This window comes from Podarcis tiliguerta (genome assembly GCF_965153285.1).
Source record: "Podarcis tiliguerta genome assembly, chromosome: 6".
Lineage (NCBI taxonomy): Eukaryota > Metazoa > Chordata > Lepidosauria > Squamata > Lacertidae > Podarcis > Podarcis tiliguerta.
Genome location: NC_139539.1, coordinates 18,399,082 through 18,417,991, shown reverse-complemented (window position 1 = coordinate 18,417,991; position 18,910 = coordinate 18,399,082). Strand labels below are relative to the sequence as shown.

Here is an 18,910-nt window from a genome sequence, read left to right as displayed (position 1 = left end):
GTGGGTGGGTGTTTTGGATCAGGTTAGCCATATTGATTTGTAAGCTGTTGGTGGGTTATTGTCATTGTCCTGTTGGGCTGTGTATGTGATAAAGGGGAGCCATACCGGGGTGAAGGCGTCTTCTTCTGTTTGTCCCCGTGTCAGTTTCAGTTTATTAGTTAATTTTTCTAGTAGGGCTGTTTCCCATACTATTTGGTACCATTGGTCCATACTTACTCCTGACAGGTCTCTCCAGTGTCTGGCTATGATGCTTCTGGCTGCTGAGAGTAGGTGGGTTATGAGTTCTTTGTGGTGTAAATGGGCATTGTTGTCTTGGAAGATGTTTAGTAGGGCCAATTCTGGGGTGATGTCTATTACTTGCTTAGTTATTTTACATATTTCTTGTATGGCTGTTGTCCAGAATAGTTGGATTTTGGGACACTCCCACCACATGTGGAGGTATGTGCCTGTGGAGGTGCACCCTCTCCAGCATTTTGGTGAGGTTCCTGGGTGTATTAGCGCTAGTTTCCTTGGTGTTAGGTACCACCTGTAGGTGAGTTTCAGTGTGAGTTCTTTTCTTTTCGTTGATATGGATTTAAAGGGGGGGTTAGACCACATTCTGGTCCATTGAGTGGGGTTAATCTCATAGCCTATGTCATTCTCCCATTGTTTTTTGATTGCATCTAGGGGATTTGTGGGGTTTTGGAGTAGTATTTTGTATATTGCGGATACCGTCCCTTTACCGTTTCCCTTTGTTGTCAGGAGGAGGTTTTCGAAGGTTGTCAGGGGCCTAGTTGCTGCTGATTTTACTGTTGGGTTGTTTAAGAGGGCATGTAGTTGGTGTTGTGTTAACCAGGGCATTTGGGTGTCTTCTAGTTTGTCTTGTATTTCTTGTGTTGACAAAGGTTTGTTATTTTTATAAAAGTCTATTAGGCGATATAAGCCTTTGGTTTGCCAGGTTTTTATCTGGAGGTTTTGTGCTGCATGGTGGAATAATGGGTGGTACACCAGGGGGGTTAATGGGGATGGGGTTGGGGATAGTTTGCCTATTTGTGTTTTCCATGTTCTGAGCATAGTCTGTGTGTACCTGTTAAGTGTTGTGGGAATTTTCTTTAGTTTGTTTGGGAGGAGTGGGTATGTTGTGGTGCAGGTATTTTCAATTGTGTCCCTCTCTAGGTGTACCCATTGTTTTGTCTCATCTTCTAGTATATATGGGATTATATGGCGTATTTGGTTGGCATTGTAATATGCTTCTATGTTGGGGATTCCCCAACCTCCTTCTGAGGTGGGGAGGTGCAGGTATTTGGGGCTTATTCTTGGTTTTTTATGTGAGAAGATGAAAGAGTGTAGTTTTCTCTGCCAACTGCAAAGTTGGGTTGAGGGGATCCAGATTGGGAGGGCTTGGAATAGGTAGGTTAGTTTTGGGAGTGTGATCATTTTGATCATAGCTATTTTGTCTGAGAGAGTGAAATTCATTTTATTCCATCTCGTTAGGTCTTTGTTAATTTGTCGCCACAGGGGCTTGTAGTTGTGGAGGTACAATTTATTGAGGTTTCTGGTTATTTGTACCCCTAGGTATCTGAACTTGGTGTGGCAAAGTTTTATTTTGGTGACCTTCGTGAGTTCTTTTTGGGTGTGAGGAGGGGTGTTGAAGCACATAGCTTCTGACTTTGTAAAATTTACCTGTAGGCCCGACACCATTGCAAATGTGTTGAGTTCTCTGATTAGGGAGGTTGCTGTGCTTATGGGGTCTGGTGTTGTGACCATTAGGTCATCTGCAAAGAGCCCTAATTTATAGGTTCTGCCTTTTATTTCCACTCCCTTGATGTCTGTGGCTGCTCGGATGCGGATTGCTAAGGGTTCCAGAGCCAGGATAAATAAGAAGGGAGACAGTGGGCATCCTTGTTTCGTGCCTCTTTGGATAGCTATAGTATTAGAATCCATATTGTTAGTTCTGCATTTTGCTGAAGGACTTTATATCATGAGATCAGCCGACTCATGCCGCATGGAATCCCTTGCGCAGTCTTAAAACCAGCGTTCTGCAAGGGGAGCAGGAAGAGTGTAACTCATTAAGGTCTGGCTAAACCAAGGCTCAGGCTTTCAGTAGCAACAGGCCAGTCTTCTGCTTAAAAATGAATAAAACCTAGGCCTTCGATGGACGTTTTGAAAGGGCAACTGCTTTCAAGGAAATAATGATTTCCGGTGAGCAGAAGCACTTATGTAAGTCTCCAGCGGCATGGCGAGAGGTGGGGTGTGTGCTGCTGCATCTGCTTTTGGCTGGGTAGGATTATGGCCATTTTCTGTAGGCTGCTAGCAGCTCTCTGGCTGTGATGTAATGGTGGTTGCAGCAAAGGTGCTGTTCTTCACTGTGGCCTATAGGAGTCATAACGTTTGGCTGATCTCTCGCCTGCCTCCCAACACAAGGCATTTTCGCTCCACTCTCAGCACACCGCACCTCCCCCAACTCTCTCCACAGAGCTTTTCCCTGAGGCAAATTTCTTGCTGTCTGGAGTATCAAATATGCACAGGCACTTTCCCCCCCTTTCTCTGTCTCTCCCTCCAAAGGATTTCCCAGTGTGGTGGTTGTAAGGCGCAAGCAATACCTTGAAAAGCCACTCAACTTTGCTCAGGTTCTCTTTTTTTCCTTTCTGTGGTGTGGGTTTGTCTGCTTTGCTTCATTCAACTTTGTACATCTATACAAACAGTAGCTCCACATAAGCTAGAAGCACTCTCTTGCCATTCCAATTTTTTTTTTCCTGTGGTGAAAATGCAACATGAGCAGATGGCAAGTATTAACACACAAAACGCAATCCTTGCCCCTAGACGCTGATTTTAACAATGATGTAGGCTTCTGTCATGGACTTGCAGCTAGTTAAGTAGTGTTTACAAGTTAATGAATTTGTTCCACTTGAAATATTTGATATGTGCTGAGGTTCGGCGATCAATGAGTCCTTGAGGAATAACAGAGGAGTGTGAAGTTTTGAAACCAGCTCCTCCCCCTCCTCTCAACGCATTCATTTGTCCACAGTGTAAATTACCCACATTTAATAAGGAGATGAAAATTAATAAGGGTGTGCAAAACCTGTTCCTTTTATTTCCACAGCCTTTTCTGCTTTCGTGTCACAATGGCATCACGCGATTGTGACACTTGTCCACAAAAGTGGCTATGCCGTTTTCACAAAGTAGATTTCAACCATTAATGTGCATCACATATGCTTGTCATGTTGCCCATTCAAAAACACAGCACCGTAATTTAATACAGATCTTTATCATTGTTAGCACTGCAGGTGCGGTTGACAAAAATGCACAACAGATTGCACGATGAAGCTGCCTCTTTTATTTTTTTTCTTTCTTTTTTTACAGATCTGGTAATATTTGTAATACCTGCTGCCATTTGGGGAAAGTGGATGTGCAGTTTTGTTGTTCACCCCGAAATTGCAAATATTCACAGCATTCCAAAACACAATAAAAAATAGAGAGCAGCTGTGCATGGCTTCCTGTACCCTAAGCTGTCATAAATCTTGCAGTGATTGGGCTCTTAGCAAATGCAGATTAAATACTATTATCATAACACGGCCTTGTATCTGATGATGTGCTTTATTATTTTTGATATGTTCAACTGACAAGGTCTAAACATGAAGGCACAGAATAGTGTACATTGTTATTGACCAGGCTGATGACAGTCATATTTTGGAAATATTTTATGGATGGTCCCATCACAAACTTTTCAGATATCAGGGATTTGGAAATATGGGCTTCTTTGATCTTTGCTCCTTATTCTAGCTAGTTTTTATTCAAGAAGAAGTAGAAACAGAAGCCTAGCCCCTAGTTTGAAAAGGGTGCGTTTCTCTTATATTCATACTTAAACTGAGGCAAACCTTTGGCAAAACAGAGGGTTGATATATGAAACACATGCTAGTCATTATCTAGAAGAGCAGGCAGGCAGTGGCCTACCATACAAATACGTCCTTCTGAAAAAAGTAATTGTTCATAGTTGAATGGGTAATTTTATGAAAATGTCAACCTACAGACTCATCTTTCATTTTCATATATAGTTAACTTGTTCAATATAATTTTCCAAAGTTTCATTATCTGGCAAACAGTTTTTTCAAAATGGCATTTTACACATGAGCAAAGCAACCAGAAGCACAACATGCAAGATGACTCTGAATTTCTCTGTTCCCTCCTCCTAAAGTTCAGTTAAATATCTCTCCAATGAAATAGAGAACAGGTTAATGACCCTTTATTGTATTGACAGTTTTGCTTTCTCATGTGGTGAATATGACAAGATTTTTTTTATGTTAGGAGCATAATCAGCTGAACTTGGGAGAGTAAAACTTACTTTACTTGAGTGTTACATTAGTCACAAAAAACATACTCCCCCTACACCAATAAATTAAAAGAAATATCTATATGTAGATTATGTCGATAACCTTATTCTCTTCTTTGATTTTCTTACCATTGAGAAAATGTGCAAACCACATTTGTTGTGACCAGCATAACACCACAGTGGTGCAACTTAACACAGCATAAACGTGATGGCATGTGTGTCATGTAAACCTCTTTTTAGGATTGTCATATTTTCTTCCTTGAGAATTAAATAATGGTTAGGGGAGCAATCCTATGCACAAGCAACTAGTGAAAGGCAAGCTGGGGTAAGTTAAGGCAAAGTAAAGTACGGCAGACCCAAACTCTGTTCCATAGCAGGGCACAGGCCCAGCAGAAGGAAAGCAAATGAGTCTTCAAAATAGTCTTCTACTTTGGGTTTCCAAGTCACATGGCTGAGCTGGGCAGGCTTGAGATGCAGCCTAAGTCACCACTCTCTGGTCCTGCGCCTGCCACACCCCCGAATGGCCCCCTTTGGGGACTTACACTGGCCTTGGCTCAGCCAGCTTCAACTTAGATGGCTGAGTCCTGATTAGCAAATTAAGCTCATATATCTTTGGCTGAGCCAGGGTCAAGGACTTGATGCTGATGGAGATCCTCTGCATCCCAGTCTGCTCATTCCAGCAAATCTTGCCATAGGATTGTTCCCAAAGCCTATGATATGTACCATTCCATCAACGCAGAGCATCTTTTGGGGAAAAGAGACAGGTGCCTGCCCTCAAGAAACTTACAGTCTGAAAGACAAGTCAGACAAGGGAGGTGGGCGTATGCTGTTGCTTTTTGAAGAAAGGCAATATAATTATGTGTTGACCCGGAAGTGTCTTCGGACAGCGCTGGCCCCCGGCCTCTTAAGCGCAACCCCAGAGTTGGACACGACTGGCCCACACGGGCAGGGGTACCTTTACCTTTATACAGTTGTGCCTTGGAAGTTGAATGGAATCCCCAGAAGTCCGTTCGACTTCCGAAACGTTTGGAAAACAAAGTGCGGCTTCTGATTGGCTGCAGGAAGCTCCTGCAGCCAATCGGAAGCTGCGGAAGCCCCGTCAGATGTTCGGGTTCCAAAGAACATTCACAAACTGAAACACTCACTTCCGGATTTGTGGCATTCGGAAGCCAAAACGTCTGAGTACCAAGGTGTTCAGGAGATAAGGTATGTCTGTATTTAGTTATCAGACTCCTTCTTTAAGTTAATTATCAGTTACTTCAACCTTGGTATGGGTTAGAAAAGTGTAGAATTTATATTTCTGTACTATTTATCCACCCGTTTTCTTGAAGCAGGCTTATCTTGAATGGCTCTCCCTAGCCAAGGTGAATAGGTGGGATCATGTAGGGAAGGAGTAGGGAACCTTCTTGGCTCCATGGACCAGATCCCTAAAAGGATCTGCCTCCTGGACCAAAGTTGATGGCAAAATTCCATTTGCTCAGGCTTAAAGAGGGCGGAAAAGAAGGCTTTGGGAGACATTAAGATCAAAGGAAGATCAGATTTAAGGGGGAGGGAAGAGACTTCCCACCACCACTTTTCAACTCTGGGTTTGGACGCGCCAGAGTAAAATCCCTTTACGTTCTCTTTACCAGCTGACTGTTGTCATTATGTATTTCCAAACAAATGGCACAACTTGTATGTTTTTAATGTTGTACACCGCCCTGAGATCTTTTGATAAAGGACAGAATATAAATGGAAACTCTGTTGTAAATAAAAACATGCCCTTTTCCCTTATGGGGTATCCAAGAGCCCATATAAAGTCCTTACATAGGTTCCCTATTGGTAGGAGAAAATAACAGAGGCCAACCAGAGAATATTGAGAAGCAAAGCAGCTAGTAAGCTTGATCTTTATTGATCTGTTGCAACAGGGTGCTCCCCTCACATGCAGGAAAGGAGGAGGACCCACAAAAATGCTGTGCTTTTGAAAGACTTTTGAAATTCCCATCCTCTAGATCAAGACCACCCCCAGAAACATTATACATACATCACAGAAGGGGTGTAACCTAAGACCACCCCTCAGATACATCACAGAAAAGGCGGTCTAAAACAGAGCATTTGCATGTTGTTTTTCTTTTGTCGCTTGTTTATTTCCTGTCTGGCAGGTTACTTGATTGGATTGTGTGAGGAGGCTGGCCAGTCTTTTGTAATGATAAGGCTCACGCCCTTATTCAAACACAGACATACCCTTAAGACAGGATTTGTGAAGGAAAAGACAATGGGGAGGCTTTTCCATTTTGACCTTGAAATCAGTTTAGGAATCAAAATGGTTCCAGGCTGGCCTTCCTGTGCTGATCTATGTAGGTGCGGTTATGAACATTGCCATATATCTATGACCATAAAATTCCTATTACAATATCAACAACATAGATTGGTCAGAATAAACTACAGTTGTTTTTTAGCAAACTATGAAAGTCTAAAAACTTTCGCACGTACGTTCGCATGTATCATTACATTTTCCTGCATGGATTACAGGCCATTCCTTACTGCACTGCAATCTAAGCTTTTGCACTAGTCGCTCTTAAGTAGCTCATTTCAAATAATCGGGCGCTAATAGGCTATTTCAGAAGGGTTGTTGGTAGATGAACATTCCTGCTAACAGAAGCAGTTGAATATCCAAAGATCCCATCTCCGCCACGGCAGCTTTGCTGCGCATTCTGCTCTGGTTGAGTGTTAAGCCGCCTTTACTTCTTTGCCCTCGTGCAACTCCACTTAACCTGCAGAACACCGAGGCTTCTGTTGCCTCTAATTCGACAAGAAAGGTGTGTGCATTTTGTGTGCTTGTGTGTGTTCTCTCCTGGCCAGTAGGAGCGAAGTGTTCCTGGCCTGCCGGGAAAATTCTAGCTCTTTCTCTTTGCAGTTGCTGTGGCCAGCGGTTGCTATTACACAGTGCTTCACTGTAGTTTACCTAGCAGAGCTCAGCCTGCAGGAGTCGCCATGATTACTGCAGCTTCTCTTTCTGGCTGCCCATCCCCCATCCATGCTGCAGTGCCAGTTCTATGGTGAGAGAGAGAGAGAGAGTTTTCACATAGTCATACACAAGACTATTTTTATTCCCTCTTAGCTGGCTATGCTATTGCCATGTTGAATGGGCTTTTTTCTACCCAGGATCTGTGCACCAATATCACCTCCCCCCCAAAAAAAAGTTATATGGACCCCTGGGGTATGGGCTGCAGCTGTTTAACCCTTTAATTCGCAAAGTTCTCCATTATTTCAGGGTTTTCTGCCTTTCTTGGGAATCAGGATGGTTTTGAGGCCACACACTGACCTTTTTGTATTACCCCCCTCCCTTTTGGGTTCAAGAAGCAGAGTCTGTTTGCACAAGTGGCTCCTTTTCATAGTGGCGTAGCGCATGGTTTGTTTGTTTTTCATTTGAAGTTAGCATTTTTCCAGCATCTGACTCCAGATTCTGGGTCATGCATTAATCTCTTATCTATAACTGGAGCGGGGATAGTAGCCTCCCTGAACTCCGTTTCCCCTCTTGTGTGGAAATGTGGAGAATAGTGGCCTGCCTCCTGGTGCTGTTAATTGAGACTTTTCATTAATTGACTACCTCTGGCATCAGCTGGGAAACTGCAGCTCTGCAGCTGTCTGCCATTGTGGATACCACAGACGCAGCAGCAGTGGGTATAAGAATAGCCCTCCACTTGGGGGACCATGCAGCAGATGGAGCATGTTAAAGCGCTTTTTGATTTGGACCTCCGCGTTTTCTTTTCTTCTTTCTTTCAGCACAAGTGTGTCGTGTTCGGAGGCAGCCGTTGCACAGTCTGTGTTAGAAACTAGAGCAAAATGCCCTTGCACGAAGCCCAGAGTGCCAGCAGATACAGACTGTCAAGTTGATCACAAACAGCAGATAGAAAACAAGCAGAGGCCCTCATTTATAGACATGTCGCTTCTGGCAACGTCATATAGGAAAGCTTAGCTAAGTTCGTGGCTGAAAAGAGGAAAAGCCAGGGATCTTGAGCTGAGCAGAGGACCCTAATGTCGTAAGGACTGCCAGATTGATTCCAAATTTCAGGTTTAGGGCTGTGTGTATTATATATATATGTTTTGTGATTTCAAGTATAGAATCTAGCAACTGGTGCCTTTATGGTTTCAGAGTAAATGTCCAGCCCTCCAAAGTCTAGAACTATGTGAGATGAAGTCTTAATGAAGGCTCCATAATTGCTATGGAGATGAGCTCAGTTCTGTGTAGTCAGGCGGTGGCTGGTGTTTTCCATGGCACCTGTCTCCTGCCCATGCAGCCAATCTCTATGCCGCTATTTCACATTCTCTACCTCCAATACAGATATGAAGCCCCCCACTTCTTTTCTCTCTGCTATGGGTGGAGGAGGATTTATTGTGATTATTGGGGGGGAAACCCTTTCTTTTCCATTTCCTCCCCCTGCTCAAGCCTCGTAAGGAAGGTGTGACCCTTAAGAATTTAAAATCCCAAACTATATCTTCTAAACTCATATTCCAAGTAGAAAAGGGTCATTGATATAATTTAAAGAACATATCATTGTTTACTGTTCATAAAGACATTATGCTTATTCAGGATGACTCGTTTAGCCTACCCTTACTGTCATCCTTAATACTATATACTATTAAAGTGTTGGGTGGTTGGTTATATATCCAAATTTACTGAGTGATGGAGATGCTCATAACCTGTTGATTTTTCTCCAAGCACAAGTTTCTCCTGATTTTGCATGGCAGAAAGGGCTCAGGTTACAGCTTGTGTCCAGTGCATTGGGCTTTAGCACGGCACCAAAATTCTCTTCCATGGCACCCACTTTCTGCCTATCTGTGCCACTACTTTTTATATGTGCTGAAGTAAATCTGCATTTCACTTTGCTAAGTACTCAGAAGGCCTCTTCTTGGCAGTTTGCCAACTCCCGAGCTGTTTGTGCCATTAGTCTCTGACTCCACCTACACTGAGGTTCTTTGTAGAATGCAGTTCATGGGCAATGGTTACACAGGCCCTTCAGAATCTGGAAACGTAGGAAGGAATTTTAACAATGCCTAGTCAAGGACCAAGCTACATGTTACTTTGGCAGATGCCTGATTCCAGACCTGCATTTTCTGAGATCATGTGGGGCCAGAGTATTGAAACTTTCTCTCTGCCTGCCCATGTTTTCTCTGCAAGTTCCTCTCCCTTGAGTTCTTTGGGCCTAACTTAAGGGAGAAGGGAATGGTGGTGTGTGTGTGTGTGTGTGTCTGAAAACAGCTGTGGGAGGAAGACACCTTTGTAGAGAATTAGCCGTGAGCAGAAGTCAGATGAAGCATCTCCCATCTGCTGATGCTTTCCTATAAATGTACTGCCACGTAGGGTTGGGAATCCCAAGGTTAAAGGTAAAGGTACCCCTGCCCGTACGGGCCAGTCTTGACAGACTCTAGGGTTGTGCGCCCATCTCACTCAAAGAGGCCAAGGGCCAGCGCTGTCCGAAGACACTTCCGGGTCACGTGGCCAGCGTGACAAGCTGCATCTGGCGAGCCAGAGCCGCACACGGAAACGCCGTTTACCTTCCCGCTAGTAAGCGGTCCCTATTTATCTACTTGCCCCCAGGGGTGCTTTCGAACTGCTAGGTTGGCAGGCGCTGGGACCGAACAGCAGGAGCGCACCCCGCCGCGGGGATTCGAACTGCCGACCTTTCGATCGGCAAGCCCTAGGCACTGAGGCTTTAGCCCACAGCGCCACCCGCGTCCCTAGCGCCACCCGCGTCCCTAGCGCCACCTTATTTAAAATATTGATATCCCACCTTTCTGTCTGACAACAGGCTTCCAAACCAGCTGATAAAGGAAAATTAACTCAATATTAACACATTTTCCCTTTTTGAAGCCGGTGACTAATGAAGACACAGAGACAGATGCTGTGAGAATCCCCCTCTCCCCACTTCTTTGGTGTTTCTTACAAACTACTGTCGACTCAGAGGAAATCCAACGCAAAAGTGCTAGGAGTCTGACCCTCTAAACATAGAAATAGATGTTGGGTATGCATTCCTTTTGTATTAAGGTGTTTTTTGTTTTAAAAAGCCACTTGCCCCACAAACACAGATTGTGATATTGAAAGTGTGGAATTGTTCTTCTTGATTGAGCTTTGGTCTTAAAACAGAAGTATGAGGAGAGTTATATGGTGAAGCAGATAATCTTGTCTAATCCTAGAATGGTGGTTATGTGGACAGCAAAAGCTGCTGATTTTGTGCAGATCTTCTGTGATGTGGCCTCTCACCTTTTTTTAACAATTGGCCCAGCACTGCTTGCTGTCACTTTGTGCTGTTAACAGACCTGCCTCTGCCAAGGTGCCCCATGTATGTTTTATTCTTTGCTTCTGTTGAGCAGCTATTAGACTGTGAACCCCAGGAGAAATAGGAACTAATCTTTCCAGCTGCTTGGACCTCAGTATGGATGTAACTTTGAAAATACAGTTCCCTTGTTAGTCTTAGCGAGTGAGCACCAGTTCACTGTGATTGAATACAGCGTAGGTATTTTATCTTCGTTTCTCAGTTTTCTTAGCTTCTCAAGAAGCAGTGTTTGGGAGTAGAGATGAACAAAATGGAAAGTGAAAGCTATTAAGTAGTGTATAGGCTCCTAGAAAATGTTTCAGACTTCGAGAACATGAGTATTTGTGGGCGAATGATTCTTTTATTTGCCTTAATTTAGCCTGGCACCAGAAGTCTAGGGGTCCTAAGACAGTTGGGTAACACCATGGCTGGCACACCAACATAAAAAAATCCCATCTGTCTGAATTGCCCAATGGTACTGTTTAACAAACTACTTTCCTATCTGAGTATCTTTAGAAAAAATACTAATTAAGACTCAGCGTCTCTCTTTGGAGTGGTCTTCAAGAATAGCACTCTCATGCCTTTCCTTACTGAACTTCTTAGCCCGTAGATAACAATTTCATTGATATGTCCCAAGCAAATTGTCTCATAGCAGAAGGTATGAAGGATTTCAACAGGCAAGGATTTCAGTAGGCAAGCTTGGAAGACAGTGGATTCCTAGTTGACAGTTCCAGAATGTGTGCATAATATATACTGACCCACCACTGCTTGAACAGTATCAACGGAGTGCATTGCAGAGGTAACCCTCGATTATACACACTTGGATAGTAATTTATGGGATGGTGGTTTATTATTATTATTAATTATTATTATTATTATTAATTCAATTTATATGCTGCCCTATACCCGGGGGTCTCATTTATTCTATAAATAAATCTGTCATGGAAGCTTTAGCTGAGATTCCTGCATTGCAGGGGGTTGGACTAGATGCCCCTTGGGTCCCTTCCAACTCTACAATTCTATGAAGTAATAATAATAATAATTAATAATAATAATAATAATAATACAAGGAATGGCTTTTACAATGGCCCATATAGTGTAATATTGACTGCTGGCTATCAGCAACATTGGCATCTCAGGCAGAAGTACCTCTCTCCCTCTCCCCCGAAAATGCCTGGTGGTAAAAGTGTGAATTCTGCCCCTCATGGCTGCTGAGAGGCAGGTAAGAGGACAATGGTGTGCTGGACTAGCAGGGGGCCTGGACTGCAAGCTTTCATGTTATTATTAAAAAGGTGAAGTCACTAGGCTTAGGGGAAGATTCAAAGAAAAGTGTGCAGGCAAACTTCTGAGTGATTTGTGTGAGATGAGTTAGGCTCGCTGCTCCCACCTTTCATTGTCTTTAGCTAATGGACGCTTGGACACCAGGTGGTTGGAATGCCTGGGATATTAAAGAGCCGCTGTTTCCCCATCAAGTACAATTTTTTATTTCCTGGTTCTGGCTCATTTTCTTCCCTTTGAAATATCTGCAGTTTAAAGATCTACTATTTCCCCTCATCTTCCTTTGCCCTTTAGCAGGACTTACTCCCAGATAAGTGGGTACAGGATTGCGGTCTTGGCTTTCTTGTAAGGGGCAAAAGGGTTCAGTATTACTACAAAGCAGAACTTAAATATAGTTCTAAAGTTATGCTGTTAAGAAAGGCATATAATATTAATAATCCTAACAAAAAAATTAATCTAACATTTTTAAAATCCTATGGCTTTGCCACTGGGGCAGAACACTGGAAAAGTAGGAATAGCTTTTATTTTTTTAGCAAGGTATTAGGAAAGATGTGATCAGATGTGCTTTTCCTTCCTATTTTACCAGTAAAGGGCAAATAGTAAAAGCTAAAAAGGAGAGTGTTTTGCTTTCCTTGGTCTCCCAACACCAGTGACTGGCCTAAGGTGACTCCTCTTAGGAATCAGTCTCCTGTGCACACCAACCTGGGAATAAGCTCAGTTGAATACAAGTGGGACTTGTGCATCTTAGTAAACACACAATAACCAGGTCAGATTAGGTTTGCTTGAAGTCATGGAGCTTAAAAAAACACTCCCTAGTACAAAGAAGCATCTGTCTGGTTAAAAGGACTAAAATTAGATGCCTGTGATACAGAGTGTAGAGTTCTACTCAGAAGTAAATCCTGTTGAAGCTAGTGGAGCTTCCTCCCAGTTAAGCGGGGCTAGAATTGCAGCCATTGTACGCTTCCTCCTGTTATGAGAGTTGGTGGCTGGTTCATGGTAGAAAGTTGAGAATGTGAAACTGCGTTTGCTCAGACTGTTGTTTCTCAAGGTTGACAAGCTGGTTTTTAGTTGTGCTCTGCTGTACAGTATCACTAGTGGAATGTAGCAATCGGGCGGGGGGGGGCTACTAATTTACCTGGCGTTGTGTTTTTATTTCTGGTGTCTCATCATCTTTTTTGCCTGTGGATGCTATATTACACATATACACAGCTATTTAAAAAAAAATGTATTACCAGTTTGCCCAAATAGTTTGTTGCTTTTTCTCTTTACTTGTTCTTTGCATGTTTTAGGGTGGAAAGCAGGGCTCCTGTGCCTTTAGCAGCAACGTGGCAAGCACAAATTAGGCAAAGGAAACCTTTTCTGGTATGGAAATCAAATTATGGGGATTCACCTGTCAATATTGTGTCTACCAAAGCAATTCCTTCTGTGTGGCCCAGCTCCACCAGCAGAAGAGGGCGCAAATTTGCATATGGCAAATAATACGCAAATCTGTGTCATTTGTGAATGCAGAAAATGCAATCCATGTACAGTGTCCTGGGCCCAGAAAAGCCTTTTAGCACTCATTCTACCAGTTCCCTTACCTTACATGAGGGTGGGAACAAGTGGCCCTCTAGATGTTGGACCACAATTCCTATCATCCATCCCTGACCATTGGCTGCGCTGATGAAATGCCAGCAACAGAGAGAGGAGTCACCTGTAGGCCAGTGCTGCTTTAAGATGGATAGGTAACAAAATGCATCCATTCCCTTCGACTTGCTAAAAGAATAGGGAAGCTGGACCAGCAGAATGAAACCATGGTTAACTGGTAACCTTAATGGTTTAATGAAAAGAACGATGTGATCTTTAGGCAATAAGGGGGATAGTGCCCAATCTTTTTAGTTGTTTGAACACAAAAATAGCATTATAAAGAAAACAAACTTATTCCAACCTATGGCTCAGCTCCTGAGTAGCAGTACTGCTGCTTTTCAGAGAGAATGGCCATCTTGCTTTGAAGAGGAGGGAGCCTAGGAGCTGCTGCTCATCTCCATTTTCTTCACTTCAGAAGCTACACAGGGCTACCTGTCCCTTTCCATGTTGTTCTGATCTGAGCTGCTGCCCTTTGGGTGCAGACACAGGTCACACTCCAAACTTGGGCCTCCAGAGGGGAAGGGGAAGTGCGCTGGCGTTCTTTATCGCATTTAATTAAGCCTCAGTACTGCAGAGGTGCTCTTTCTACATTTTTGATCCAGCACCTCAGTGGGAAGGAGGGCTGATGGAAGGGAAAAAGCCGAGACCAGCAATCCTCCCGTGCGCTTGCTGACTCTGAGTCACCAAGAGAAAACGTCAGGAGGAAGCCACTAGATGCTGGTTTTCAGTGCTGATGTGCAACAGCCTCCACTGAGCTGTGGCGCGATGCCATTTTGAGGCTGATGAGCCAGGGTGGGGGTGTTGGCTCTCAAACTCTGTGACGGAGATGTGCCACTACTGTATCAGTTAAATCTCCTCTGCAGCATTTCAGTGCTTTTTGCCCACAGGGAGGCTCTGTGCAATGATGGGAAGTGCAGCCATGCAATGTGAAAGGCAGGTTGCCGTGACGGAGCACCTTTGCCTCGCCACGGATGCAAAAGCTGGAGATCAGCAAAGAGCTGCAAAGGAACTGCAGTGCTCACCAGCCTTTTTGGCTCGGGTGCCTGCTACTTGCCTTCCTGCTCCGCGTTGAAGGTTTCTTGCCAAGCACGAGAAACTAACTATACCAGGAGAAGGCGGTCATCTGAATTCAGGAACGCACTCAGGCTTTGCAGGTGCAACCAAACATAGCCGGTGTCTCTGCCAGAAAGGGTCTGTCTCTCTCTGATGCACAAATGAAATAATGCTACCTGCTGGGCTGGGCACTTAGGTGAGGTCCTTGGTGTCACTTTGCTGCAATGGAGATACTTCTCCAGAAGTTAAAACTGTCCCACTCTGGAACCACTGGAGAAAAGGCCGTTAACGGTTTCCCTTGTAAGGTTAGGGAAGGTTATTCAAGCAGTTGCCTACCTTGCCACAGCTACAATTTCCTTACTACGGTGGGAGGGTAAAGTTTGATATCAACCTGTTCCAACTTTATAGCTGAATCAAATGCCTTAAATTCCACTGAGATGTGTAATCATTATGGACCTCTGGCTGTTGTTAGGAGAGTGTTTCTGCATGGCTAAATGACATTTATTTTTTTCTTCATGATAAAAAAAATGTGATTTTTTTATTATACAGGTCTAGGATTTGTGGTAGTCTCCACCGACCTAGGGTGATGGGAAGTGAAATTCAGAATGAATTGCATTTTTAAAATATGTGTATGGGGGGAAATGCTAAGGGTTCTTGTAGAGGAAGCCATCAGTAACTAAAAGTTGAAGAGGAGACAGTAAAGATACAAAAGGCCTGTTGACTAGTCATTCCTTTCCCCCTGCCCAGTTTCTGGAGGAGGAGATTAAGAATAGAAGACCCTCCTAATAGGCTTTCACTGACAGCTGGCAGTATAGCAGATTTCACTACCTGGTGCCTCAGTTCTCTTGTCCTCAAGTATCTTGTTAAGCTTCTTTCTTGGACTGAAGTTTCACAAAGTCTGAAAGCTGCAACCCTGAATCTAATTACTAGAAAGCCCAGCAAAACACAGTTTGACTTATTTCCAGGTAAACATGCCTAAAAATGTGCTTTCAGACTCACCTTTGCCATTTGAGCAGTGCACAAGAATTAGGAAACCCCCCATCCTGTCAATCCAGAACCAGCCCCCTTCTAAACACTTACCCATCTTTTCAGTTTTATATGTAAATGAAAGCAGAAGAGTTTTGAGTTATTATACAACAGAACAGAACAGAAACTTGTTGTTTTGTTTTTCCTCCTTCAGAGGCAGATAGTGCTGGGGACACTGGGGAAGGCTATTGCCTTCATGCCCTGCTTGTGAGCTGGGTATCCGACTAGCCACATTTTGGGGGGAAACAACATTAGGTTATATTAGCCTGATGAAGCTTGGTACTGTGAATAAGGATGCCGATGCCCCACAGGCCAAGTTCAGAAAGTTATTAATTCCAAAGGGCCAGACTGAAACAAGGATACATTGACCTGCATCTTCCTGCCAGCAGTCAGTCCAGGCCTCACATGGTCCAGTTTGGGTATGGTTTTTTTTTGTGTGGGGGGGGGGGAATTAAGAGGAATATTTCATTCTGCTTCCAATCTGCTGGTGGGGGCATTAGAATCCGAAAAACCCATGTTTGCCAAGCTAATACAAACTCTTCTTGCACCCACCTCTAGCAATCACTTCCCCCCAGTTACTTGCCTAAAAGCCAGAAAGGTCTTTCACTCACAGAAAGATTTCAGTGTTAATTTACTGTTTAAATGCTAGCACAGAATTGGAACAAAGGCCCGAGAGCTTAAATCTATTGAGTGTGATACATTTACAAAAGAAAAGCTTCCAATGGTACAACATAACTTGATACATCCGCAGATTAAGAGGTAGGGCTGATACAAAGCAAAGGCAGCAAGATTTGAGGTGCAGGATAGGTGCCATCTTCTTCTGCACCAAATCAAACATAAGATTACTTGATTTTCAGTAATTTAACAAAAGTTCAAGAGGGAATTCGTCACAAAATTGGTTCTTCCCATGACCAGTAAAATCTGCAGGCAACTCAAGCTTAGACTTATATCAACTTTCGTTTGGATCTCATGCTGCTAACAGGACTAGAGCTTGGGGGGGGGGCGCATTTTAAAACAATTTTTACCATTAGTTTGTTGCAGCAATTGGAAATATTCAGAATTCCCAAATTTATTTTTGATGCTCAGAAGACCACTTCCACTTAGGTATTATGTACAATATACATTTAAATTTGATTTAATGTTAGTTAGGAGCAATTTAATTAAAATCTAATTATTTGGCATCCAGCTGAGGGAAAACTAATGTCTTTCTTCTTTTTCAGAAACATGCCACAGCTACGCAGCACACTTACAGCCTGCCAGAACTCTACAGAACTGAAGATTATTTTCCTATCAAATATATAGGCAGCAAGTACCAGAACCACTAAGGCTGCATTTAATCGTCTCTAGCATTTGAGAGAACTTGATCTGAACAGCTACAGGGATAGAGTAAAATAGATGTTAGACCAAAGAAGGGAAGAGTGGTAATATTTCTGCCTTTTTATCTTTCCCATGAGGGAGAATCTAATCCCCACATTTGCTGGTTTTCAAGTATTGATGGTCCTTGCGCTATGACAAAAACTTTATACAGTCGTGTTGCTTTGCTTCCATTTGGCATTTGAGACAGGTTTATGTAAACAAAGCAGGAATAGCACATTTAAGATGTCAAAATTGGATGAAACTTACTTACCTTAAGTACCATGGATTGCAGCAAGAAGCTATTTTCCTACACTCTGCCTAACTGCTACAATCTTTCATTTATACCAAGGCTGTTGCAGTGTAGAAATCCTATTTTGACAGTTGCCTAATAAAGTGGCACAATCTTACTTACCTCCCCCCTTCCAAATAGCACATATATTCAAAATTCTTCTGAAATGTAACTTGAATGGTTTCGTTCTGGAAAATGCTTGTTATTGAACCACAGCATGTTCAAAACAAGCAAATTAAAATACGTAATGCGTACTAAAGAGACCATTGCATCCAGTGTCTTATTTTTGAGGCATGAACCTTTGGTTACAAGCTCAGTCACAAAGGTATAAGTGATCAGAAGCAGTGCATATAAGCCATACAAGGCAGACTCCCCCATATGAAACAGGGTACTGCTCATATACAGGGCAAGGTGAGGCTGCCTCAGGCAGAATCCACACGACAGCAGATCCCAATGTAGATCTCTATTCCAGATCTTCACTCACTCTTCTTCCTGGCAGGCGGGGGGCGGGGGCACCATTTTGCGGTTTGCCTCAGGTGCCCAGATGTCTTGGGCCAGCTCTCCATTAAATGCGATTTTAAAGCATTTTCTGATCCCTCTATACAAAGTACTTCCCTAAAAGGGATGAAATGAATTAACACTCATTTTAACAAAGGCAGTTGATCAGCACATGGCCTTTGTGTGTATGGTTCTGCCTCTACTGAAATGAATGGCACTTCCGGGATGCCTAAATTCTGTCATGTAGCTAAGAACAAGCTGTGTATCTGTATTTATACAGTGAATGTACACAACTGTTGCGGCAGATGTTGCGATTACAGGAGCTCATACCTTAAGATCTTCCAGCTCTTTCCATTGGTTTTGCTCACAACAGCAATGGACTGTTTAGAACATTTAAGACATGCACAACTAACGATGCACATTGACACAACTCTTACTAATTTCTGGAGATGTAGATTTTAGACTACAGAAGTAAACGACTGTATCCTTTCGAGTGAATTGATCAATACTGAAGGCTATATTAAAAATATATAACCAGACTGCTGCAATCTATTGATTTTCATGAATGCAATATAAAATGAAAGCAATCTTGCTCATCCAAGGTTACCCAAGAGGGCTCACAAAAATATCTTTAGAATCATGTTGCGTACATCTGACGGAACACCTGGCAGATTCTTATTATACTATCATGTGCACAAAATAAAAAAACCTTGACATTGGTGCTGCATTACACACTCACAAATTATGCTGCAATTGTGAAGCAGTTATGGCATAAACCAAAAATGAAACAGAAAAGGAGTAGGTCCTGTTTAAGTAGTTTAGAACCTATGAAATGTTATGCAAGTACATGTGGCAAGTACCTGAAATACGTTCTATTAGCATATGGAATGCTGACACATTAGGGAGAACTCTAGCAAAAAGGATTGTTTTTTTGTAAAAAGGTTAAGAAGGAGTGAATACAAACAGTACCTGCTTCAAGGGCACCAGTGCAAATATTAGACTTTTATGTTCATAGCAGGCTGTGGCCTAGAATATGCAAGTTGGACCTAATTGCTTTGTGGTCGACTCCAAATACCTGATTAACTGACTGCCAGGAACTACCAGCTTGTCTAATACCTGCTTATATCCGTGAACTGGTAGGAAAAAAACTTGCAAATGTGCAGACTAACTTACCCTCCT

The 18,910-nt window shown here is 43.0% G+C and overlaps 1 protein-coding gene across 5 annotated transcripts in view; it reads left to right on the top strand.

The window, feature by feature from the left end:
* BCAS4 (breast carcinoma amplified sequence 4) overlaps positions 1-18,270 on the top strand; it is a 55,372-nt gene extending 37,102 nt beyond the window's left edge. For 4 of the 5 annotated variants that reach the window (XM_083447070.1, XM_083447068.1, XM_083447065.1 and 1 more), the window contains one exon: positions 16,809-18,270. In XM_083447070.1, the coding sequence (XP_083303196.1) occupies positions 16,809-16,890 (82 nt within the window). In that variant the 3' untranslated portion in view covers positions 16,891-18,270. Of the gene's footprint in view, positions 1-8,074; positions 9,489-16,808 lie in introns of those variants that run through there. The other variant, XM_083447067.1, reaches the window with a different exon arrangement.
* Positions 18,271-18,910: the final 640 nt, after the last annotated feature.